This window comes from Rhodamnia argentea, chromosome 9 (genome assembly GCF_020921035.1).
Source record: "Rhodamnia argentea isolate NSW1041297 chromosome 9, ASM2092103v1, whole genome shotgun sequence".
Classification (NCBI taxonomy): Eukaryota; Viridiplantae; Streptophyta; class Magnoliopsida; order Myrtales; family Myrtaceae; genus Rhodamnia; species Rhodamnia argentea.
The window spans coordinates 2,206,732-2,234,200 of record NC_063158.1 but is presented as its reverse complement, the minus strand read 5'-3'; the positions used below and the strand labels follow the sequence as shown (position 1 = coordinate 2,234,200).

The window sequence follows — 27,469 nt, the reverse complement described above, 5'->3', positions numbered from 1 at the left end:
CTCTTCCGTTTTGTTGCGTACTCTGCAACATGAAATCGGCGAACCGAACTGGGTTTTGTCTTTTCGATACTCTTTTTAACTGGACATTCGCGGCTCCTTTGATTTGCTTGAATGTGTGGTAATTGGTTTTTTTCCCTGTTCTTTTCTAGTTCTATCCATCCAGAGACTATTATTCACGGCAATAATCTACTGTCCAATTTTTGTGAGACAATGTATCTATTTTGCACAATAGCCTAGAAATACAAAAGGATATTGTCACAATTTTTTTTTTTTTTTGCAGTTAACACAGTATAGGAACATATCATTGAAACGAAAGATGTGGTACTTGTGTTGGAAGTAATGTGGATTGCAAGGAGATTATGGACATTTTTATTTTTCTTACACCTCGGAAAAACTCAATGATATTTTCATAATGTTTTTTTTTTCCCGAGAACTTTTTAATAATTTCAACATCAATCTATACTAACATGATGTTCAACACCTATAACGGAGATTTGGTCCGGCTGTTACCATTTTATTGGAGGGATTGTTCAAGCGTGATGTGCTCTGTTTACATCATGTACCTAATATCACATTGTGTGTTTCTCTCTTTTTTGGCCATATGTATTTCAATATTATAGGCCCTTTTGTCTTGTCTTTCCCACTGGTAAGTACCAAGTGTTCTCTGTTTTTCATTTCTCTTTGCATTATCGGATAGCAGGTAAAGTGCTTCAGTGTTTTTAATGCATTCACATGACCAACTAGTTATCTTCACTTGAAATTTTAATAGGTTGTCTTCTCGTTTCTACTATCATTATCGGGGTAGAATGTATGACTTCTTTTTTTAGTGTTTGCCTACAAGCGATATACGTCATTCTATCATGAAGGTTCCGCCTGCACTACTTGAGGGTGACATAAGAAATATTAAGTATTTGCTTAAGCATTTAAACAACAAACTCGAGAACATTAATGAGAAGGTGTAGAGATTTAGGCATGATATGCAACATTTTTTTTTGTTGAACCATGATATGCAACATTTAATAGGTAGCTTTTTGTTAGTTTGTGTTGTATTGGTTATTTTAGTATGACTACTTGTCTAGAAAAAGTAGATAGTTGGAACTTGTAATTTTGCTAGTTTGAGTTAACATTATGTTGTCCTAGCTCTAGTGGACACAACCACATTATCTAAGGGGGTATGGTTTCATGTTACTTTGGCCATCAGCTATATTGAGATCAATACAATGCATCCATTCATGACCATTTCCTCAATATGAAATGTGATTCCAAGTGGAACATCATGTTTGGCACACACCAAGCTCCTCAGTATACTTGCAATTTCTTCTTGGAAAGCCTGCTCTTGAGACAATCAACGTCTTACGCTCTTTGGTAGTCGTCATAAACTTAACAGTGATAATGCATTCTTTTTACAATTTGAATAATAAGGTTGTTTTAAGTATTTTAGGAAGATGGTTTAGTTGCCATTTCCAATCGTACATTGTTCACATTCAAACCCTATAAACATGTGATAGATAATGCTCAGAGATAAGCGGTATGAATCAACCATCGCCGCATATTCGTGTCTATTCTACAAGGCACAAAGCGCTTGGGCCATTTTGGGATGAAAGCAATGCGGTGAAAGATCAAAAATCCAAATTAGATTATAAAAGTAGTCAGCTATGTATGTATCAATCAAATAAAAGAAAGTGCTTAATCGGACCGATGACCCAAAAATTCTCATTACGGTCACAAAGATTAGATCGCCTTCCCCATTTGTGAGTCCTTTGACAACTTCCAAATGAAAGAACACGACTTTTTCAAGTTTTAGTTTAGCTTTGTAAATTGCTACATTCTTCTACTCTAGAAAAAAGAAAGATCGGAGAGTCATCGAATGATTGACTAATCAATAATTGGCAACATTAAATGCAGTAATCACATCTAACTGATAGATTTATAATCGGGTAACGAGAATCACCATCTCGAGAACCTTAAACTCAGGTCTTTAAACCCTAAGATATAAACAAAACAAACAATTCTTCCACATGAGCTCTGAATAGGTGGGTTTTTTACCCTTCCCAAGCGGCCAAGTCTATGCATTTCTTTTTCGGCTAAGCAAGGGTCTTGCATATAGGCTACTTTGTGATGATTTTAGGACGTTTTTGTTTGATCATTTTCTGAGCCATTGAATGTTTTTTAAACCTTGTGTTACGTACTTTTATTTGGACTAAGTGGTGTTTCCTACATGGCTTACATGTGAGAAATATCGGGGCTTGAATCAAGGTAGGTAACTGGTTTACTTGACCTGGATTTAAACCCATTAAACGAATCAAACCCCCGACTCTGTGGTAAGATTTTGTTGTGTTTTCGTGAGTTTTGATTGTTGTTATCTTGTTAATGCCATTAGCTGCATGTAGTAGCACACACCCGTGTGCAAGTCTAGTCCTTTTTGTGCCCGAGGTTCGAGGTCAAAGGTCGTGAAAAACACTCGATAAGCCTCTGGTCTTTTTTTTTGTGATACATCAACTCCCTTTACTTCTTATTTGAAGTCTCAAAGTGTGTATCGTCTTTGTTTTACCTTGCTAATGTCTTGTTTTGATTTCTAAAATTTTTCAAGATTTTTTCTAAATTTTTTAAACGATTTTCCCAAGAGAGGAAAAATTATCATTTTAGGAGAAATCAAAAGGAAAAATCTTCAAAATAGGGTTGGTCAATTAAATGGACCAATTTCCCAATTTTTGAGATTTTTGTGGAATTTTTGGGATTTTTTAGAATCTACCGAGACAATTTGCCTACAAGGGGCAAAACCATCATTTTCTAAAGAATGATAGGCAAAATCATCAAAAACAGGATTGCTTAGTTGAAATGACTCATTTCCTAATTTCTGAAATTTTTTCGAAATTTTTGGGAATTTTATGATTTTTTCTAATTTTTTTAGAATTTCTTATGAATTTTCCAATTTTTTTGGATTTATAATCATTTGCTAATTTTTTTTATTTTTTATGAAATTTTTTATTATTAAAAAATTATCCGGACCAGGTCGGGTTGACCTGGCCTACACCTCACGGGCACTTAATCTAGACCGTACAAGTCTCGGGTCGGCCTAAGACCAAAACGAAGTAGTTTTTAGGGTTTGAAAATCTTCCCCAAACGAAATAGTTTCGGGGGCTTGTGAAGCTATTTCAATTTTCCCTCGCAATTTTTGAATTTTAAAATCAAAGGCCAAAAATGAGAAACGTAGCAAGATCTTACCCATTTGATTAGAAAGTGAATTTTTAATTTTCAGAAAAAGGAATAGACGATCGAGATGGTGACGCGTAGCCAAATCCGGGCCACACGATCACAAAAAATATTTTTATTTTCGAAAATGATTTATAATATGAGAGAATATTTTTTTATTCCAAAATTTTCAAATCATGACATGTGGCACACCGACCACCGTAGGATTGGAATTTTTGTTTTATATTCCAAAAATCCATTTTTAATTGGAAAAATCATTTTTTATTTGCAAAAATACCATATCTCGACACATGGCACAACGTCCACTGTCGGATCTGTGTTTTAAATTTTTAACTAAAAAACTTGCAAACAACCGCCGGTGTTGACGTGATAGCTACGTCAATGTTGACCGGTCAACTAGACCACCAGAGAAGAAGACCTAACAGACGGCCGATGTTAACTTGACCTCCGATGAAGCCTCAAACATGCAAATTTGCCCCCGATCAAGCCACGAATCGAATCTACACCATGTAGAGCTTAACATACTCTAACCTCAACATGATCCAACGGTGAAAACCTAGCTACACCGAGCTCAACAGTTACCCGCAATGGCAGAAGTTGATCTCTCCATTCACATGTAAACAAGCCAAACCGATCATTCATCTAGCATCTAGGGAGTTGAAGTGAACTTACCTCGTGGTTTAATCGGCTCGAGGACGTCCGAAATGAGCATATGAGCTCATGACAGGTTCAAGAGATTGGGAGGTTGACTCGGTAATTTTTATGCAAAATCAAGGTAGAAAAAGCATAGGATCCAACCCACCCGCGCATGGCGTAGTTGGTTGAGTTTGAGCCCTTCTTCCTCTCATGAAAGGTTGATGGTTCAAAACTCCCGACCGCGCTTCATGATTTAAGTGGGGGCCCCTGGCGATGGGTTGTTGGGCCGGTCCCCCTTTAAGTATAGTCACCGGTTAGCCCTCGAGCCGGACACCGGGCAAAGCTCGGTGGGGCCGGTAGATCCTGGACTATAAAAAAAAAAAGCATAGGATCTTGATCGGTGATTGTTCTAGGGAAAATTGAAATTGCTTCACGAGCCGATTCGACCCCACCAATAGATTTAAAATGATGTAAAACATAGGGTCTGGTCTTAGATTTGAATGAAATTCTTTGAAAAATGATTAATTGCACTTAGAGTGAAAACTGTGGACTAAATTGAAAATACAAGGTGCAATTAAGTCTTTTTTGCCAAAACTGCTCAATTTCCTAAACAATTGGTTGAAATGCAATATGAGGCATTAGAGGCAAATTTCATGACTTGAAAAATGCGAAAAGAAAAATAAAAGTACTCAAAATGTAATTTTTTGGCTTAATTTGGGTTTATGTTTATGAAGACTCTTGTGACACAAAATTGAATTTTCTAAATTTTAAATGGCCAAAATGAAAAGGGAATTAAAAAAAAAATATTGGCTATTTTTCATATTTTTGTGGCCACAAATGCTTTTTTTTTTTTTTTTGTAATTTTTGGGTATTTTCCTAATATATGAAAAGTATTTAAAAAATGCGAAAAATACCAAAAAATATTTTTTGTTCAAAATTGATTCCTTAGGCTTGGCGAAGGCTTCCAAAGTTAATTTTCAAATTTTATGAATTTTTATTATATTTTTAATGATTTTTAAAAAAAAGACCGATTAAAAATCGGATGTCAATAATCACCGATCGATAAAGAAGGAGAACAGTAAAAGAAAGAAAAGAAAATTTAAAAAATAATTTAAAAATAAAGGTGAAGGAGTACAAGGGTGAAAGAGGAGAGAAAATAATTTCCTCTTTTCAAAAAATGAAAATCATTTTCCCTACTTTTAAAAGTATTTTTTACATTGACGAAAAATGGTTTCCTTAATTAATTTATTTTCTGTTGACCAAATGCAGTAAAACAAAGAATTTTTTTTTTTCCTAAAAGTGTTTTTTTCGTAATAAACGGAGCCTTTGATGCTTAATCATTTTGGTGGTACATTTTGGACTTCCTTATTTTGTTCTACATTGATTAGGTTAGTGGAACTAGAGTTGATCGCTCGACTGAGTAGTTTAGACAAGGTCGATTCGTGGGTCGTGGAAATTTAACCGCCGAATTGGTCAAGTCAGTCCCAACAGTGGCCCTAAGTTGCAGAAGAAAGCATCGAACATATAAATGTAAAACAAAGGGAATGTGTGGATCTAGTCGGGCTGGGTGGAGCTCCTACGTGGGCCATTTCTCAAGCCCATCAAACTTGATCCATTTATTTTTAATTGGGCCTAGCCAAGCCTAATACTCAAGCCTGCCTAAAATAAATTTATCAAATTTCTCAAGCCGGGCTGATCTTTATAATTAGCTTTGTCCAAGCCCGCCCAAAAGTGCCCTTTGGTCACTCGAGACATCATGAAATATTTTTATGTAGACTGAGATTTTAAAAAGTTTTCTTTAATGTCGCTTTCTTGGCAAAATTCTTAAATATTCTTTACACAATGAAAGTACTCATTCCAATTATATATAGTGCATTTAATGTAAAAAAATTACTTTTATATAATATGTGTATAGATGGTGGTGCTAAGGATATGTAGGCTTCGCTTGTTTGGCCAAAAATGAATGATCTGGATAACATTTTCCTGAAAATGATTGCTTATATCGCTTAAAATATGAATGAACGAAACCTTCTTTCATCGTTCAAGAAAATATTTAGAGATAAGTTACGATCGAGAATGAAAATATTTTTCATTGATTAATTATTTCAAGTTGTACAAATAATTTTTTTAGGGAATTATTTTTCAAATCATTAATTTTTCTCGAAACAAATAGAGCCATAGTGAGAGGATATGTACTATGACAACTTGCGCCAATTTAGAAGGCATGAATTGAATCGTTAATTATAATGAGGACTTTGTTGTTATATGCCTTACAATATTGACTAAGGATATGTTTGTTTCGCTAAAAAATTAATATTTTCATAACATAATCTCCAAGAAGTCAACTCCAAAAAATTGATAATATTTTTCGATATTTAACTGAAATTTGAAAAGAAATAGCAAAAAAAATTTGTCCTTTGAAAAGGGAAAGTATGTTTTCTTAATGACATGTACAATTCGAGCGCTAGTGACTTGGGCACTGCCACCGAGGTCCACAGAAGTCAAGCTCGAGACCTCAATGCCCGTGCTTGGCTCCCAAGCATTTCGACAGGTAGTGCCCGTGATTGGGTCACCAGCGCCTATCCTCGGTTCTATCGAGGGCTAGCCCGCAATAGGTATTGGGGTTCTTGTGGCCAAGTGCAGAGTCTATAGTCCAAATGCACTGCCTTCTTATATTTTGGGAAATGATTTCTAATTTTCCTGTATTTAAGCATAGGTTTTTAGTTAGCTAAGATAAGATTTTTCATTAACTCGTTCTCAAGCAATTCAAATGCCAGTAAATGGGGGAAATGATTTTCGAGAAAAAGTTTTCCGCGATACAAATGGAATTTAAGTTGGACTTTATTTTCTTTGAAAATGTGAAAGGTGAGTCTTTGAGTGCTTTAGTGTCTTAGGTGTGAAACGACTACACTATACTTATTTCAGAAGTTTTGAAACCATAGACTTGTCATACATACATACATACATACATACATAGTGTGTTAAAAAATGACTTGATTAAAAATTTGCAAGTGGATGATGGGTTGGACCCATAACTCCATCAGAATGCCGACTTCCCAAGTTCACATTCGTCCTCTTGCACTTGTCTATTAGAACGAGATTCGCTCTTCCAAGAATCACATTACCAAATGTCTCAAAGCAGTCGCATGTTGAAATAAAAATGTCAATATGAAGTCGCCGGCTCTAGCTGCCCTTCAAGTGACGACACGGGACTTTGCGATGTGACGACGGTAACATAATTACATTGATTAGCAAGTATTGTGTTTGATTATCTGAATATTCATCATTAATCTTAGGAATTCTATGCAATATCAATTATCACAACCTTGTCATCCCTCTTTGATATGAAAAGGTATTATCCTATTAATATTTATTTAAGGGTATTATTCCAATGATTGTGAACATGCATGTCCTTCAACCTCACGTGCTACGTCATATGCATAATAATTTTGCCTTGATGTATCTCTTTCATGATTTGATAAATGAAGCTGCTAACCCGACAGTCCGACAAGATCGTCGGTTATTTCCGACCACACGATCTCCCATTCAATGAACGCTTTATGCAAAATATACGAGGATGATAAGTGAATCTACGATTGAGATTATACCGTCCCCGACAGTACTATCAAGGGAGCATTTTCAATAATAAAACCCCTCGAACATTGGTCACTAGCTTGGTGAAATAGAAATACTAGCTTCTAAATAGGAAAAATACTATTGCACGAAAGTCGTCGGGCGAAGAAGACTTCCAATTCACGCGGCAATGGTATCTATCACTTCCTACAATAATGTCTTTGACACGACTAGTACCTATGTGTGTTTCTCCTCATATGTATGTACATAAACATAAGTGGAAGTGCACTTCACTCCACTAGGTTAGGAAATTTCTCCCCACTTTTTGGACATGTAGCAACACGTTATAGTCTTCAATAATTTCATGATGAATCGTACGATACAACCATCGTTTGAAAAGTTGAAGGACATTACCTTCACGTATTGCGTTTAAAAAAAAAAAAACACGGGAAGAACTAAGATTAATTCACGCGTGATGGGTTGACACGTGCCCCCACGTCACGAGCGTGACATGTGATAATCAATCAAAAAGCCGGAATACTTTTGTCTTTTTGGTAAAAGTCGATGGGTGTTTTTAAAATGTACTATTATTTAGACACGATACATCTTGAGACGACCGGTCGTGCCGTTAATTACATAAGACTCCCTGCCGTGTCGTTCCACAACCGCCACCGTGTGAGCTCCGCAGTGGACCAGGTGACCACCCGAGAAATCTTGCTTTGGCCTCTTCAAAGTGAGCGGTTCATAAATCGATTTGCATTAGCCTTCAATGCTGAAAGTGGACTACTGAGATCAATCACATGCCAATACATGTGATGTCTGCTCGTTTATGACACTGAGTCGGCCACATTCTCCCTTCCTTTCCACTTCGAGTCCTGTGATTGAGTCTCTCCCCAGCCTTACATTTTCTTAGCCCCCGACAGGAAAAAGAGAGAGTTGCCATTGATGAAGCTCGGGCATGCAGTAGAGCTCCATCGACTACCTCCCTCTTGATTCTGTCCTTGACCTCTAAGAAAGGAAGACAACGACCCATAATTGACGGGGAAAAGTAGCAAAAAAATCCTTAACCTATTGTATTAATACCAATTCTATTATAAACCTTTTAATTTGAACCAATTTAGTCGTAAACATTTTCACATTGATACCAATTGAGTCCAGCCGTTCAATTTAGGTCGAAAATTGCTGACGTGGATGCCTACCACAACTGGCGCCACTTGAATATTTTTATAATTTTTTTCTTTTTTTTATATATCTTTTGGTTTCTTTTTTTCTTTCTTTCTTTTTCTTTCATGGCTTGTGCACTTCGCTTGAGTGAGGGTCGCCCTCACCGCCACGAGCGAGGGTTAGCCTCTCCTTGGCGAGGGCGAGCACTAACGAGGCTGCCCTCATTGAATTTGGCGAGGCCGACCCTCGCCCAGGATCAAGCGACTTTGTCGGGCAATGGTTGGCCTTGCCAAGCCTTGCCGGCGGGCACAGGCTATAGACAATATGAAACACAAAAATAAAAGAGAATATTTAAAAATTATTTAAAATGAATATGTTTATATCAATCGTGTCATATAAGACAGCCAAGATTCACGTTAAAAATTTTTGGACTAAATTAACCAGATGGACTTAATTGATATCAATGTAAAAAGGCTTAGGATTAAATTGATCTAATTGAAAATTTTAAGACTGAATTTGTATCAATGCAATAAATAAAGATTTTTTTGGATACTGTTTTATTTTTAATTCTGTCCTTTTAATTATGTTCTTCACCTCCCCAAAAAAAGGCAGACAACGACCCATAACCGACTGATCTATTGTCTGGCCCGTAGACTTTTTAACTCCCGGATTCTCTTTTTGAAGCAAACCCTACAATCTCTCTCGGAATAAGCAGAAGGACACTAATATAATAATAAGGGTTACCCTACCCAAAAAGAAGGGGAAAAAAAAATACCCAATGTTAAAACGAGCAACGATGTCTTTTACTCTTACGCGTAATATGTGTTGACTAAATGAGTTTACCCTTTGTTTTAGAGGATATACAAATTTTCGGGAAATCGAATTATCATAATGTTCTCGAGGTGGATGGTGCGCCGACGTCTACGAGGTCCAAAATCCGTCTCATAGACTAGACCCTACTTAATAGAAAGAGAACTTGTCGCACACTTTAGGTAAGGTTAGAGAGATCGTTATCTTTCGTTATCATACAACTCTGCGAATGATAAATAAACCTAAGCTTCACAGTCAAATGTGTCGAGACAAAGGGGTTTCGTCTAATTTCCGTTCGACGAGAACATTGCGAGAATTGAAGTGGGTTGCTCGTCGATCATCTATCTACTTTCGAGGAGTATGTGAACGCATCGACTGGCTTCCGTTTTCTCCCTTTTGAACAACTCGCGTCACCGAACGAGACATCGTTTCACGAGATAAACGGTCGGACGAGTAATTTCTCAATCCTATGCGCAAAAAGGGGGGAAAACGAGATTATTAAAGAAAGTGAAACCATCATCAAAGTTTATCCACGGGGGGAGGGTATCCTTCGGACACCAATGGCCACAGCAAAGAACGGAGAAAGGGGGGTTGATGATATCGACCCCACTAAAGTTGGGGAGCAAATTTGATAATTTGACTATTTCCATGGACCTTTTTGCTTGTGCTTAATCTAATTTCACGCCACGATCAACGTTTCGAATCAATTGGGACGCGTGATGCGCAGATGGGATGATGATGACGACGATGACGACGACGACGACGATGATCCGAATCGAATTCTGCAAAAATCCCATCACCCACCCTCCAAACGTGCCTTGAATGCAGGCCAGCCATTCTAATTTCTCGACCTCTTCTTTGTTTCTCCTCCTTTCCTCTCGCAAGTCACAGGGTCCATTTTGCATTGGCATCCTGTCGGTCGTTCAAGACCTTTTGACTTCTCTCAGCCATCAGTCCATCACATGTGTTTCAGGGGTTTTCTGCGGAATTCTTTCTTTTCCAACAAATTCTAAACCTATTGTTTGGCGATTAGACCTATCAAAATAAATCATAAATATAACGGGTTTCAAAACTAAATTGAACCGTGAACCGAACCAAAGATTTGTGCACTTCGATTCAGTTCAATTTTCGGTTAAGGTAATTGGAAACTAACCATTCTTTTTTTTTTCCAGCTCAGATTGATTAACCAAAACGCATTGAAAATCTTCAAAATAACGGTTCTTTTTTGTTTTTGTTTTTATTTTTATTTCTTTTTTTTTTCAGGGCAAAGGGCCGGCGGGATAGCCGTCCATTAGCCATTAGCCAACGGCTACACAAGATTTGAACAAAAAAAAAAAGGAAAAGAAAAGAAGAAAAGGGACAAATAAAAATAAAAAGAAAAATTAGAAAAGAAAAATCTAAAATTGAACTGAACTCAACAGAACAAAAATTTCTGGTTCGGTTCATATTCGGTTCAGGGTAGATTTCGATTCAATTTAAGTTTACACCCCAATGGTTCGGTTCGGTTCGATTTTCTTGAAAAACTAAACTGAACCATTGGCACTCTAATAAATATGTTTCTTAACTAATTTTTGATAGATTGAGTTGGTATATGTATTGGTTATAATCACTAAATGGGTTATAAATGGTTTAGAATACAAAAGTCTAAAAATAAATGAATGACAAATGTGTTCACAACTTATTTAGATACAACCCATTTCTATGACTCTCTCTTTACCCCTCTCTCTCTCTCTCACACACACCCTCCATTTGATCTCGCGCTCTCTGACCCTCGTTTTCACCTCAATTTAGGCACGAGTTTTCCTAAATGTGATTGAATATATAAGTGTTTTAGCATTATGGATCGGGGTATGCGTTTGCTATGTGTTGGGTTGGATATTGGTCACTAGATTTACATTATATAAAAAATGAGTCAAAACGAGTTAATAGATCAATCCAGATCGGAGCATTTTCTTCTCAACTCAAACCCGACCCATCGGTTGATTGGTCCAATGACAACCAATTCGATCCTAAAATTTTCAATTTAACCAATTTAGTTATGAAAAATTTGATGATTTGCCAATGTACCGCTTTCGATCTATTTTGGCCAAAAATTGCCGACTTGGACGTTGACCATCATACGTGGCACAGCAAGGGTTAGTGTGGACGGTTTTTGCGGTTTTGCGAAAGAACCGCATTTGCCAAAATAATTTAGGATTAAATTAGTCAAATTGAAAATTTTAGAACGGAATTGGTCATCGCAGAATAAGTTTGTTGACTTTTTGAATGATTCTAATTTTTCATATTCCTTTATTTCCCAGTCGACTGGGGTGTTTTTTTGGGGCCATCCTTGGAATTCAAGGAGACTTTTTTCAGCTGTTGTAGAAACTATGCGGGGTTGACAAGAATAGTTCTATTTCATATAATGGGCAAAGAGACAAATACAGCCTTCGCACGGACGAGTGTATTTGGAGCGGTTTTCACCTTTGATTTCTCTACGTTCCTTCACTTTTAATAATTTTCATTTGCTGTTTTTTTTTCTTTAGTCAAAAGTTTTTCATTTACCGTTGAGTAAATAATTTCGTTTTACTCAGGACATTCAACGTCATGTGAAGTTCTCGACGAAACGCAAACGCCTGACGTTTCGTTAGATGTTTTCCTGAATTTTCTATTATGGAAACTAAGAAATACCTTTTTTTTTGTTTTTTGAAAAATGTCAATTCAGACACATGGCTCGACCGAAAAAAATAAATAATTTCAGACATATGTCAATTCATTAAACCTTTTTTTTGGTGGGGCCCTCGGAATGAAAAAAAGGACGAGATTCTGCGGAGCCAATCCGGGTCGTTGGTCAGCGGGGCCCACGCAGTGAGTGATCATCTTTTCCGATGGATGTGATGTTTCGTTTCAATCACGACCCCAAACGTCCAACCACCGATAGGCGATATCCATTCATTTCCTCAAAAAACTTTTTTTTGGTCAAAATTCATTTCCCCATTCACATGAAATGAACTGCCCGATAAAAATTTCATGCATAAGTTTTTTTTTTTTTTTTGGAGTGAAAGAAATTTTCAATTATTAATTTTTTTAAGTTTTCACGTGGTTATATTACTGAAAATGATCGATTAACGAAAAATCATTTCTGGTTAAACAGAATATGCGTGCTTAAAGTTAAAAAAAAAATCTCCTAGAAAATATTTTAAAAAAAGCATTTTTTTATCTTGAATTTTTTTCAAAATAATTTAGCAAAAAACAAACGAACACCGCCAAAGTAGCTTAAAGTCATCACCGACTTATATATATATATATATTCTTTCTCCGACGGACATCGTAGAAGGAAAGGCAAAAGGCGTGGTCGGAGAGAGATCGGGGAGTGAAGGTGCAACATGGGTCGTGCGGTCGCGTCGTAGGGAATCGAGAGGGGGACGACCAAGTCAAACGATTCCTCGCGATGTTGGGGCCCATCACTGTCCGCGTGGCTTCGGACAGCGCGTTCGACGCGTCGGAGAGAGGGGCTCGCTGACTCAGCAACTCGTTCGTGACGTGGGATGCGGATAGGCGTATTGACGAGTGAAGCCCCCCCGGCGCAAATATAACCACCATAATGCCACTCGCCGGTAACTCTTCGGGGAAGTTGCTGTTCTCAGCCGCGGTCTTTTTTGTTTTTAATTTGACCCTAAAGACACAAAAACCATACCACTATTCCAATCACATACTCTCCCTCACGATGAGTTATTTTGTGTAACTGACCGATCAAAAGTAAGATGCATGTATATAAAATACAGACCAAATAAGATGAGATTTATAACGCGTGAATCATGATGATTGATTGGCTATGTCATGTCATCATTGTTGCGTCATGCGTATGTGTTGCATAAAAAATGTTCTCTTCACTCAATACATGCTCGAGAACAACTTGCAGTGTCCTTCCACTTTAGTATCTTAATGACTCGATAGTATGACTGTTTGGATCTTTAGAGGCTGCAAGACCATGAGACACTATGTGAATACTTCGGCTACTTAGTTTATTTAGTTATGAGGTCGGATTTTGATGGAAAAAATTGGCAACTCCCCATATTTGCGATGAAGAAATTAATTAATAAGTGAATATCCCATCTATTATGTGCGCATGATCGCGTAAATCCAATACATCGCAGTTGTCCAACGATGTGAATTTTACATGCAATGAAATCAAACATCATGATGCACTCAACTCATAGAAATTAGATGCATCTCGATATTTTTCAAATGTGACTTGGCCTCTTCCATCGAGAAAGTTACCATTAAAAACCAAAGTCGACATACACAAGTTTTAAACATCAAAGCAATGCGTTCTCATTTTCAAATCTCGATGAACAGGGCTCCCACACGGCGGAGCACTTCTATCTTTAATCCGTCCACTTCTTCCGGCCAAAAAGCAAAATCCGTCGGCATCCGACCGTTTTCATCGCCGCGCGCTCTCTTCTCTCCACTTCGCATCGCCACTCACGTGGGCCGGACGTGTAATCCGTGCCCAAAGAGGTGAGATCGACATATGCCCGAAATGCGAAAAAGGGTCACCGCGACAAAACTCACCCTCGCGACCAACAGAGAAGCGACCCCTTCTCGCTCTCTTTCTTCAATTGTGGAAGCACACAATCTCTCCTAGTTCTCTTTTTCCACGACAAACCATCTCCTTTTATTCCCCCACCGTAAGTCAAATGCGTTGGGATGAACACAGGCCAAAATTCGTTTCACGTGATGTTCACGTGCAAAAAAAAAAAAATGCCCCAAGCGCCCACCCCAACCAACCATAAAATACCCTAACGAAAGGGGGCCTTCAATAATTAAGGTGCACGTGAAGGGGCAGATTGGGAATAAAGTTTGAACAACCACCGCATAATGTTTTTGTTAGAAATACAAACATATGTAGCGACAAAGGAAGGGAAAGCAAAAAAGATGAAGATGATGATGATGAAGAAGAAGAAACGGTCTCGTCCTCCCTCCCTCCTCGAGCCTTGACCACCACCCATCTCTCCTTCTCTCTCTCTCGTGTAACTGCCCCAACCGCCCGGTCTTTACCCCTTTATTTTAATCCATCTCTTTCCTCTGCACTCCTCTTTCTCTCTCTTCTCCTCCTTCTTCTCATCCTCCTTCCTTGCCAATCATCCTTTCGGAATATCTGCAGAAAGAAACAAAGAGAAAAGAAACAAAGCCATGCCTGCCACCACCGAGTACCAGGGCTCCTCCTTCCTGGGCCGCATCAGCATCCGCCGCAACCAGGTCGTCTCCATGGACGGCCACCACGAGCAGGAGCTCGAGGACCTCGACCTCTTCCAGCGCAACATCGCCGACCGCTTCTCCGAGCTCCTCTCCGCCCGTCCCCCTACCGACGGTGGCGACGGCGGCGGCGACTCCTCCTCCTCCGCCGCCTCCGCCGACGCCCCCTTCCTCTCCGTCGCGTGGCTGCGCAAGCTCCTCGACGTCTTCCTCTGCTGCGAGGCGGAGTTCAAGGCCTTCCTCATCATGGGCCGCGAGCGTGACCCCTCCGTCATCGCCAAGCCCCCCCTCGACCGCCTCCTTCCCGAGCTTCTCGACCGCGCTGTCAAGGCCCTCGACGTCTGCAACGCCGTCATGCACGGTGTCGACGCCGTCAGGCACTGCCAGAAGCTCTCGGAGATCGCGGTCGCCGCCCTCGAGCAGCAGCCCATCGGGGAGGGCCAGGCCCGCCGGGCGAAGAAGGCGCTCGGGTCGATGCTTGCCCTGCTGGCCGCCGAGGACAAGGACAGCAGCGGCCACAAGTCAACGGAGAGGACTTGGTCTTTCGGGCGGAGAGGCGGCAGCGCCGTCACGAATAAGGATCGATCGGCAGCTGCGCAGTTCCGGACGCTCACGTGGGGCGTGTCGAAGAATTGGTCCGCATCGAAGCAAATTCAAGTACGTTTTTTTGACGCTGAAAGAAAAATTGGATACTTTTGAGATCGTTTAATCAGAAACCGTTGCACATTGACTCGTTTATCAAGCACTAGATTGGTTATTCCACAAGTCAAATGTGATCTCCGATCACCGCGGATATATTGGCTGATGATTGATCCCCGAATCGTTTGAATTCAGGCTATGTCAGCCAACTTGGTAGTGCCGCGAGGCGCGGAGGCATCCGGGCTGGCCCTGCCGGTGTACATCATGGGCGCGATCACGGTCTTCGTGATGTCCGCGCTGGTGGCGGCGATCCCGTGCCAGGAGAGGAGCGGGCTGGCGATGCACCTGCAGGTGCCGAAGCAGTTCGGGTGGGCGCAGCCGATGACCGCGCTTGCGGAGAAGATCGGGGAGGAGTGGAAGAGGAAGGAGAAGCGGGGGATGGCGGGGCTGATGGAGGAGCTGCAGCGGATGGAGCGCCTGGGGCAGGCGCTGGCCGAGTTCGCGGACCCGTTCCAGTACCCGGCGGAGGGGGAGAGGGCGGAGGAGGCAGCTGCGAGGGCGGCGGAGCTGGCAGAGACGTGCCGGAGGATGGAGGAGGGGCTGGTGCCGCTGCAGATGCAGATCAGGGAGGTGTTCCACAGGATAGTGAGGAGCAGGAGCGAGGTGCTGGACGTGCTGGACCAGGCTGGTAAACTGTCGGCTCCGACCCTGTAAAACGTTGCAGCCCCGGCCGAGGTTCTAATTGACTTCTTTAGCGGATCAAACCCAAATTAATTTGACAGTTGGGGGCGAGGGAGGATCGATCCTTTAGGTCAATTTTTAGGAGGTTAGAGGACATATGGCTTCACCCTCAAAAGCTGTAAAATTGTGGTGCAAGCAAAGCCCAATTTCTTCTTCTTCTTCTTCTTCTTCTTTTGAAATTTTCTTTTGGGGTTGTCTTGATGTTGAGGGTCATTTCTTGGTGTGTAGAAGTTTGTCATGGTGTAATACAAACGTGTATATATTAATTCTGATTATGGGTATGGCGTCCAAAGAAATGTGATTAATTTTCTTCCCCACACTTCCTGGAAAGATGGTTTCTTCTCCTTCTGGGTTCATCAGATCGTTGTTTGTGTGTGATTTCTGATTCTCAGGGGAAGATTTTTGATTGGTTTGAGATTTGAGCTTTGGCTTGCATTTTTGGCAAAAATTGGTTTCTTGGGAGTCTTCGGACAGGTTGCTTTCTGGGTGTTGCTCTGTTGTCTGCAAAAGAGGGTGCAAAAGCTTTTGCTTCTGATGAGAATCAGATCCCCCTATCAGGTCTTTTGCCTCATCAAAGCTTCAAGACCCCATGATGTTTGCACTTTGATTTCTGCTCCCTTTTTTTCCGCAAAACTCACGGGTGTTTTCCTGCTTGTCTTAAATACCCATCGCGATGTCTCAAATTCCTCTGATTAAAAGAGCAGACATTCTCGTTGGTGTATTTCTCATTCTTTGATGTGTGTTTGTAAATTTGTGCCCCCCCCCTTCTGCCGTCCTAGAAATCGAGTAGAGCCGCATCCTATCCGAGCCCTCTTGTCCCGAGCGATGAGGCCCTATCCTCATTGGGCCGTAACGGGACTAATTGTCCACGATTTATTCATCTACCGAAAGAGGTCACGCTTCGATTTCTTTTGTAATCATTCAAACAGCTTTGTGTGGGTGAACGCCTAAAAGTATTTGAGCCCCATAACTAGACATGGCCACGGGCCGGTTTGGGCCCGGAACCAGCCCAAAAAACATAAACAAAACAAAATGGGGAAAGAGCTTCCTTCTCCCCCCCCCAAAAATGGCTCTTTCCCCTTGCCCCCCTCCTTTCCCTTATGGCCGTTGCATGCAACGGCCATATTCTCCCCAATTTTTTTTTTACTTCTAAAATTTCTATAAATATCATTCCCTTCCATTTCATTTTTTCTCACACTTCTCTCAAATTCTATCAAATTTTCTCAAATTCTCTCAATCTGCTGAATCTCGGCTCAATTCTCTCAATTTTTTGAATCGCCTTTCCGCTCAATTTTCTAAAAAAAATGGCAAGTGGAAGCGGAGCTGGTGACAGGGAAAAGAGCCCGATGCCGATGGGGATGGGGGAATCCGGTTTTCCTCAACCTCATGATCAATATGATACTCGTGAGTTTACATATTGGGTATATGATGATGATAATATTAATTATGTTCCCAACGTCGAGCACATCCCAACGCAAAAAATTTTTCATCCTCCTACCGGCATCGAAGAAACATCGATAGTAAAGGAGCCGGAACGGCAAGCTCGGGAGAATACATCCAACTTATGGCAACACTTCGACAAGGTACATGTAAGCGAAGATAAGTATAAGATAAATTATAAATATTGAACGAACTCATACAATTTTAATAAAGGAGATGGCTATGGAATATGCCGTCGGCATCCGACGCAAAAACATGCAACGCAAGCGGGGATCGACACCGGGCAACGACAAATTTTCGGATAAACCAATCCTAACACTTCTCATTTATTTAGTTATAGTGATGAACTTTATAAAGAAATATTAGCTCAATATGTTGCCATTGAACATTTACCTTTTACTACTGGTGAAAATTTTGGTTTGAATTTTTTGATCAACATTACATGTATTCCGCAAGCAAAACCCGTTACGAGAACTACTCTTAAACGCGAACTTTTTAGGGTGTATAAAAAAAAAAGCTTTGCAAAAATTTTTTACGGATTTCAATGGACGTGTGCATATAGGTAGCGATATTTGGAGTGATCTTTGGCAAATTCATTCTTATATGGGTATCACATGTCATTGGATAGGTGACGATTGTACCATTTAAAAAAGAATACTTGCAATTTCGAGTGTTTGATGAAAGGCATACCGCCAATAATATTTATAGAATAATTATGCAAGTTTTAGAAGAAAATAATTTGATTAATAAAATTTTTTCAGTTGGTTTTGATAATACGGCATCAAATACCGCTTCTATTATCAATTTAGAAAATATTTGTAAACCCTCTTTTGGCGGATAATTTTTTCACATTAGATGTGTTTGCCGTGTTTTAAATTTATGTGTACAAGATGGTTTATGAACTCTTGAGGCTTTTCTCACCCCAATAAAGAGAGCAATTAAATTTTTATGGAGTTTTCCCCAAATTATGAAAGAATGGGGCAGATTTTGTAAATCACATGGACAAAAATAAAAAAGATTTCCAAAAGAAGTTCTGACTTGTTGTAATTCTACCTACGAGTTGTTTTATCAATCTTTTGAGTATAAAGATTTATTATGTATGCTTATTTCAAATAATATTTCCAAAATTACTTTACTCCCTCAAGATTGGGTTGTTTGCAAAAAAATCTTAGATTTTTTTGAAAGTTTTTAATGATGCAACTTATACTTTATCTGGTGTTTATTATCCTATTACGCATTTATTTTTAATATAGAATGTGTTAATATTGCTAGTATTTTTTGTAAATATGAGCAAGATGTTCAATTAGCTCCGACTATTATAGTAATGAAAGCAAAATGGCTGCATTATTATGCTTGTATTCCTTTTATTTATTTGGTTGCTATTATTTTCGATCCACGTACTAAATTAGATGGTTTGTATGATTATCTGAATGATTATTATTATGATTGTTTACATTTGAATGAAACAGTAGATATTAAAACTATACAAGTAGAGGTTAAAAACGTTATAGTAGCATTATATAATGAATTTTGTAGTAGATATGATTTAGGTGATAGTGAATCTTCTCAACCTAGTGGCTCACAAAGGGAGGAGAGTGGTAGACCTAGTAGATGGTACAATATGCTAATTAATAGACAAAAAAAGATAAAAGGGAGCAATCGGTAATATTTCCGAATTAGAAAATTATTTAACCATTGCTTTTGAGTTCTGCGATTCCGAACACAGCACAGATTTCAAAATTCTGGAGTGGTGGAAGATTCATTCAACTCAATTCCCAGTCCTCGCTCTCATCGCAAGACGGATGTTAGCAACCCATTCTTCAACAGTTGTAGTCGAACAAGCATTTATCGCTAAATGATTAATTTTGGATGACCGCCATTCAAGATTAAATTCGGATACGGTGGAGGCTCAAGCTTGTGTTCATGATTAGACAAAAGCTAAATTTCGACAACAAGAGCTGGATCGAGACGACGAATTCTTCAATGATGATAATAGAGATACCACCATCACGGGTACCACAATGGGTAGCGACGATTGACGATGAGGTAAGTTGGGATTATCAAAAGTAAAAGAACTACATAGGCCTTGATTCTTCTATCCCCAACTTCTATCCCTAAGAAGATATGTAGGCGTTTAATGATAATTCATTAAATTCAAGCCCATTCCCTCTCCCTTTTTTTCCCCCAAATTTGATTATAATGTACAATTTGACTATAATTTATAATTTATTATTTAAAATTAAAATTAAAATTCTGAACCGGAACCGAGCCTTGAACCTGCCCGAAATCAACGGTGCCAAATTGAAACCAGAACCAGAACCACCCCTTCAAGGGCCGGTTCCGGTTTCCTCGTGGCCACGAACCAGAACCGGCGTTTCACGGCCCGTGGCCACATCTACCCATAACTTTCATTTTTTTTCTTTTGTGTCGTAAAAATTGTTAAGATGCGTGTATGCGGGTGTAAGGTAAAAGGGGCCCCACATTGAAAATTTGATATAATGTGAAGTAGTTAAACATATATCATAATTGATAACACAATGTCAATGCTTCGGTACATTCTAAACTTGAGCATTCTTTGAAGCTAGGCAAGCATCTCATAAACCTCGATAAGTAATTCTCAACTTTAGCTAACAACATGCGTGCATCACTAGATGTTGCATCATAGTGGGTACTATGATGGGTGACTCCTGCTTAGGTTTACCGAATATGATATTCGCAAGATATACCCTGCTTAAAAGTAATATAATAATGGAGTGGCAAATTAAGATTCAAGAATCGTGTCACAGTTCATATTAAAAGAATCTAAATAGTAATACATCTTGCCCGGGCAAACGGCTACCTCCAGTATCGGACCAACGATTGGAGCGGACCGAGCAGTACATCCCAGGTCCTTTTTATTTAATCGTAGGATACCAATAATCTTCACCAAAACAAACCTTTGGAATGTAAAAATTATCAATCTAAATATACATTTTGCGGTTATATCCGCGGTTTATACATTACAATTTAAGAAATAGACAAACATGTAAACCATAAGCGCCCTTGGTTATGATCGTTCTTTCCCACCAAGATTGCCCATAAACAATTAAAACTCAATCTTTTCATGAAGTTTTGACAAATCACAAACTGTTATCATCAATTAACAATCAATAACACAGATGAAAGGTCCCCTAACTCACACATTAGTAAGTAGAAACAGGGTAGAAGAAAATGAAAAAGGGAAAAGAGTCGTACTCATGAAACGAGAAGTTGTCCAATGAGAATTTGAGGACGCTTCTCTTCCCCTTGTAATAGTATCCCCTTTTGCCCTCTCCTTTTGTCTTTTGCTTCTTGCATTGGCTCGTCCAATGAATTGATTCATTGCGTCTAGAGGTGTCAATATCGGCCTCGCCTATTTTTTAACCAATTTTTATTCATTTAGGTCATATATGGGTTCATTAAATTTAAAAAATGGATCACATATCAATTTAGGTTCATAAAACTTATTTAAATAAGGATTTTAACATAACCCATTTTCTGCTTGTGTCATGCAGCTTTTCAAGCACCACTTGTAAATAAGCATTAAGTATATTAGTTGATATTTTATATTTTATATAAGTAAAAGAAAGAAAAAAATAAAATAAAAATATATAAAAACTGTTTTGGAACTCCCCCGCCGACCACCGTCGCCAATTGCCGCTGTTGCCTACCGCCGTCACCGGCCACTCCTGCTCGCCGCCGTCGTCAGGTCACCGTCTTCGATTGCTAGAGAAAAAGTAAAAGAAAATAAAATAGAAATAAAAGTAATTTTTTAATAGTGAAAATTTAATTTTAATTTAAAAAAAATCAATTGCATGAAAGTGTTTTAGCAGTATCATTTTTCTTAATAAATTTTAAGAAACAGGTTAGATTGATCAATATGGGTTGGACCATATTCGATCTAACCCAATCCACCCTTTTGACACATCTAATTGCGTCACCATGTGATTGCGATTGCAAATGAGAAGGCAATTGATCACTAAAATAGCTCAGTAATAACCCATGACCAGCGAGTACAAATTTCTGTGTCATACTTGTCGAATCGACACACGAATCATGAATCAGAATTTGGGAATCCAATCGAATGGGAAGATCCGACCTAATGCTTAAAATTTCATCTTCTTAACATATAAGTACTTTAAAAAGTCCAAGATGTTTTGCAAACTAATATTCTTTAACTAAGCCAAAAACAGGAACTTTCCCACCATATCATATACTCCACTCTAGGAGATTCAATAAACTATAAAAAGCACGAAATAGCAAACATTTCTAGTCTTAACCCATGGAGAGGGAAAGCCCTAATGTTCTCCTAAGATGACTTGTTCAAAATTGTCACCCCATTACATGCCCCTAGAGTCCAACCTGGTTGCTTAAAGATTAGTCCAATTTGACTATAGAGGAATGTGAGCCAGACCAGTTCAATGTCAGCTCAATCTTCAATCTCTGAATCACATCAAAAGGTTCAATGCTTAGTGATTGACGATGAAGGTCAATGTTCCTCTTCTCAAATTCCTCGGCCTGATAAGATTTGGGTTCATTGGAACTGGAAGTAGTAATATCAAAACTTCCGGCCTGAAAGAAGACCCAGAAGAATTGGAAAAGGAGCTAAGCTAGGGACCGCCGGCTATGGGTTCAACTACAAAAGGGCTGGTGTTAATGCTGAACTTGGATAACATGGCACACTGCCACGTCATCGGCTTTCAATGAAAATTTGATTGGAAGGATTACATTGGAAGTTGGTGCTAAGATTTTTATGAATAAATTGGCCAAATTAGAAAATTTAGAATAAATTCGACATATGTACAGGCTTAGGACTCATTGAGCAATTTCCCCATATTAGCCTTTCGAAGATGAAGTCAGGAATCTAGATTTTAAACCGATGAGCTTGCGCGATTTGCTGATGGCTCGCTCTGACTGGGTGGATCCTTTTCTCTTGGTACGTAGGATATCTTAACAAGTCATTAAAAAATTACCATCGTCAGCAGGAGATTGTTCACAATTGTAACTCGCTCATTTACTCACTAATTAGCTCGATATTGGATTTCTCGATCAAGACTCTCGCTCATTTACTCACTAATTAGCTCGAGATTGGATTTCTTGATCAATAAATTAATGCATCTCGATGCAGATGCGGCTATTTCATTCATGCGCCCGAAATATTAACCAGAATCTTTGGTTTTCAGATGGGAAACAATGTACAAAAAGATTAGAATATGGATGTATTGTCATGGGAGATTCAAATACAAACAATTAATGTCACTTAGGTTATATCGATTACAATCTTGAAATGATCATGTACTATCTTCAAGTCCTCCAACGGTAAAGACATCGTGGGTTGTTTGAGTTACGAAATTCGAGAGAATATGCAGTCGCCTAAATATAGGTGTGTCAAAGTTAAACTAGAAAATTGAACGGACCGAATTGCTAATTGAACTAAACGGAAACGAAAATTTCATGCGTTTGATTCAGTTCGGTTTTTGGTTCAGGTAATTAAAAAATGACCACTTGTTTTCGAGTTCGGTTTGGTTAACCAAATCGGATTGAAAATCTTCCAAATAACCATTTTTTTTCCTTTTTCTTTTTTTTTTCTTTTTTGGGATAAAGGGTTGGCAGGGGTCGCCGACCACTAGCTAAGGGCCGGCTAGGGTAGCTAACTCCTGGGTTAGGGGCGCAAAGCCCTCACCGGCCATGGGCGAGGGGTCACGGCCCTCGTTGGCCGGATCCGGTGTTGTAAACCCTTGATGACGCCATATCTAGTGAGGTGAGGGCGGACGAGGGCCGCGACGCCCTTGTCGGCCCTCGGCTAATGGCCGGTAGGGCTAGCCAGCCCCTCCTTGGGCTAGGGCTACGAAGCCCTCGCTGGCCAGATTTGGTGTTGTGAGCCCTCGACGACGCTAAATTTAGCAAGGTGAGGGCGGGTGAGCGACATCCTCGCCGGCCCTCGGCCAGTGGCCGGAGGTTTCGCCGGCTTTCAAACAAAAAGAAAAAAAGAAAAAGAAAAAGGAAAATTGAAAATTGAACTGAATTTTTGGTTCGGTTCATATTCAGTTCAGGGTGAGATTTGGTTTAGTTCAAGCTTGCACTCTAATGGTTTAGTTCGGTTTGCCAAACCAAACCGAAGCGAACCATTGATAGTACCACATAAATACATTCATATCCAAAGACATCTTTGCAATCACCAAGAATCTTTATTTACTATGTGTAACAATGTCTAATATCTCCCATAAACAGAAAAATTACCAAAAAATTAATAAATCTATTGTAATTGTGCTAATCCAATTCTAAACCTTTTTTCGCCAATTCAATCCTAAATCTTTTCACATTTTGCCATTTGAGTATGTTCGATCAATTTTGATCGTAAATCGCTGATGTGGATAACAATTATCCTATGAGGAATAGCCCGCATTAACGTGGATATTTTTTAATTGAAATTTTAATAAATTTTTTGAATTTTTTTCTTTTCTTTTATTTTCTTTACCCTTTTTTTTTGGACTTAGGGCTGGCAAGGGGGTGCCGGCCCTCGCTTGTGGCCGATGAGGATCGGTCGGCAACCTTCACCGACCCTAAGTCTAGAAAAAAAGTAAAGAAAAGAAAAGAAAAAAATTATACAAAAATTCAAAACATTATTGAAATACTATTAAAAACGTCCATGTCAACACCGATCATGCCATATAGGACAACCGATATCTACGTCAGCGATTTCCAACTAAAATTGACGGACGAGCTGAATTGACATAAATGCAAAAGATTTAGGACTGAATTGGCAAAAAAAAGAAGGAGTGGGACTAAATTGACATAATTGCAATAGGTGTAGGACTTCTTTGGTGATTTTCTATAGTTACAAACAAACCAATTGGAGTTTGGACGAGAAACTTGAGGTTGGTGTGGGATAAACAGTCGTATTGAATCCGTTCGTAATTTGACCAGCGAAAGGGACATGACAAAATCAAGTGTCCCCCGAACAATGTCTGTATGAAGTGCCAGTCATTCTCAATATATTTAGTGCGTTCATGAAAGACATTATTTCGTGCAATTTGAATGGTACTTTTATTACCCCTACCAAATAACATGTCATCCGATGACGACGGTTTCCCAATAGTACTTTTGAATCGAAACTTACAAGTTTGGTCGGGATATGCCTAGATCTCTACAGCAATTAGAAGAGTGGACTGATCTCTGAGTATGCTTGGCTTTGGAGTACCAAAAAATTGTCTTAGGAAAATGGGAACACCTAGCTCTATGAGCTTTTCCGTCATTAAAAAAAAACAAAACCACGGAGGTTTTTCGATAAAACAAAGATGAAGAGCAAAGAAAGGAAATTTAGATATAGAGCCAACCACCTCAAAACTATAGTCATCTTGACGCTTCATTTATTTTGTAAAAAATGAATGATTTAAAAAATATTTTCCTAAAACTGATCACTTGTATTTCTTACAAAAGTGAATAAACGAAAAAAAATTCATCGTCAACAAAAATGTTTGGATATAGATTGTCTTCGAAAATGAAAATATTTTTCACTAACAACAAATGATACAGCGATTATTTTTAGGAAAAAATATCAAATCATACAATTTTTTTTTTCACGAAATAAGCAGAGCCTAATTGCAAAGTTTGATGTTGTTGCAACAAGTCAACCATGATCGTAAATGCAATAGTTTTTCTTTCCCTTGTGGAGATTGACCCTTGGCGGGGGCTCGTATATTCAAAGGAGGGACCTTCTAGATCTGGTTGAACGTTGATGCTTGATCCTAGTCCATACATGAAAGTTTGACAGTCATAATAAACAAAGGGAAAGGGCAAAAAAACAAAAAAAAACAAATGATCAAAATAGTTAGAAATTACATCAAACTCTTCTAAACGAAAACTCGAAAATCGCGGGGAAACTCAAAAATATGCTTAAAACCCTTAATTAGCCATAAATTGAACATGGAGAGGGAAAAAAAAATCAAGTTTAGGAGGCAAAAAGACAAAAATTCCGATAGTTTTTTTTCTTTTTTTTTTCTTTCTTCGCTCGCATTTATATGGCTATAATCCCAAAGGGAATGAAATGAACCTGTCAACGATCTCGCCCGAGTCCAAAGTTGCACTCTGTTCACGATGAGTCCATTTCCATTTCCTTGTTCCATACGCCTATTGCTCTTTCCACCTTTCATTTGTTTTGTTCGACTCTTCTTGTCAGCATTATTGACTTGCTGATGTTATCGAATCCAAAAGAAAAAAAAAGAAAAAAAGGAGACCAGTGGCTTTTATAGGTCCATCCATCCATCTTCCTCATTTCTGTCATCTTTGGTTAGTTCTCCACTTTCCTCTTCTCCTCCTGCTGTAATCTTTGCTTCTCCTCCTCCTCTGTCTCCCCTCTTATTTATTTATTTATTGTATCTTTGACTTTCTTGAAAGTCCCCCCTGCAAATTCCAGGTCACTGCTCTGCTACACAACAGGAATGAAGGTGAGACTTGGGACTTACCCTTTTGTTAATTCAGTCTGATGATCTGATCATGATGAGTTTTGCAAGTGTTTTTGAATTTTCCAGAATCAGTTCAGTTTCTTGTCTTTTGACCTTTAAAGTTTTGTTTTTCCTTTTTTGGCTGTTCTTGTCTGGGTATAAATGATCTTCTTCTTGTTGTGCAGAAGATGGTCTTGAAATTGGATTTGCACGATGACAAGGCAAAACAGAAAGCCATGAAAGCAGTTTCTGGCCTTTCTGGTAATAACAGAACTTCACTTTCTCTTTGGCTCATGGGAAATAAGTACTTAAGATTAACGACTTCATATAAGAAACTAGCCGTAATTGGCTCTGATAATGGTGAAGCAGTTAATCACAAATATGAGAATTAGCACGAACATTTCCTCAATTCCTTTTGATGGGTAATAAGAGAATTCATTCATTGTCTTTTGGCCGCCCAGACGGGCCGCTAATTGCTGTTGCTCTGTTCTGTTTTTTTTGGCATCCCAGGAATTGATTCTATAGCCATGGACATGAAGGAGAAGAAACTGACGGTCATCGGGGCTGTTGACCCGGTCGAGGTGGTGAGCAAGCTGAAGAAGAAATGGTACACCGAGATTCTGACGGTCGGGCCGGCCAAGGAACCTGAGAAGAAGGACGAGCCCAAAAAGGAAGAGTCCAAGAAAGAGGAAGGCAAGAAGGAGGATGACAAGAAGAAGAAGGAAGAGCAGCAGATTGCAGAGCTTGTCAAGGACTACGAAGCCCGTAATCCACACCTCACCAGATATTACCACGTGGTCAGCATGGAAGAGAACCCGAATTCTTGTGTCATATGTTAAAATAATTTGAATCATCTTTGAGTTTTGTGAGAGCAGATAGTGGCGATTGAGATGTTGGTAACTCATAGCTTGGTTGATGAGCAAGCCTCCAAGATGTACCTGAAAGCCAGAGCTTCTTTTTCTGAAGTTCATACTTCATAGGGACCGATTTGTCATCTTGGCTTTCGCGGATGACAATATGTATAGATATACAGAAAGGAGTAATAGACCATTGAACACATTTTTCATAGGGGGATGTTGGGATACATGTAACATGCATAGGTAAAAATAATAAATTAACACAGCGGAAATAAAACCCATACATGCATCTCCATAGGTGCTGTTCGTGCGTTTCAATCGAAAAATCAAATTAAACGAAGAGGGTTAAACTAATTACCTCTCGTAGCGTGCTTGAAACGAGTTTGTTCAAATGTTCCTCATTTCGAGCCCCACAAGTGTCGGGCCTCTAGTTCAGACACACCACCAATCGCACGTTGAACGGGACAAATAACTCACGGATAATCACCACTGTATTGAGCCAGCAATCATGTGAAGACAATTCTCCGTGCTCTTAATATTTTGATCATGTTGAGAAAGGAAAATTAAGAAAAACTCCGTTTCTCGCTTTTTTTCTCTTTTCTTATCCTGAACACCCTTTCTACACACACTTTTATACCGTGAAATTCCAGCAACTGTTGCTGATAACATCAAGTGCAATTAGCAACAGTTGCTAAT

General features: G+C 39.2%; 2 protein-coding genes across 3 annotated transcripts; both read left to right on the top strand.

Moving 5' to 3' along the window:
• On the top strand, positions 1-26,788 carry LOC115740897 (heavy metal-associated isoprenylated plant protein 39-like). Of its 2 annotated transcripts, XM_030674541.2 has the most exons (5): positions 1-7; positions 1,370-1,374; positions 25,842-25,919; positions 26,102-26,177; positions 26,427-26,788. In XM_030674541.2, the coding sequence occupies exons 3-5, from the start codon at positions 25,914-25,916 to the stop codon at positions 26,753-26,755; spliced, it is 411 nt and encodes a 136-aa protein (XP_030530401.1). In that variant the 5' UTR covers positions 1-7; positions 1,370-1,374; positions 25,842-25,913; the 3' UTR covers positions 26,756-26,788. The 2 variants fall into 2 exon arrangements, with proteins under 2 accessions (XP_030530401.1, XP_030530402.1); XM_030674542.2 differs by lacking the exons at positions 1-7; positions 1,370-1,374; positions 25,842-25,919 and adding an exon at positions 25,949-26,008.
• Positions 14,499-16,319, top strand: LOC115740896 (protein ROH1). The gene is made up of 2 exons (XM_030674540.2): positions 14,499-15,291; positions 15,469-16,319. The coding sequence occupies exons 1-2, from the start codon at positions 14,572-14,574 to the stop codon at positions 15,985-15,987; spliced, it is 1,239 nt and encodes a 412-aa protein (XP_030530400.1). The 5' UTR covers positions 14,499-14,571; the 3' UTR covers positions 15,988-16,319.
• Positions 26,789-27,469: the final 681 nt, after the last annotated feature.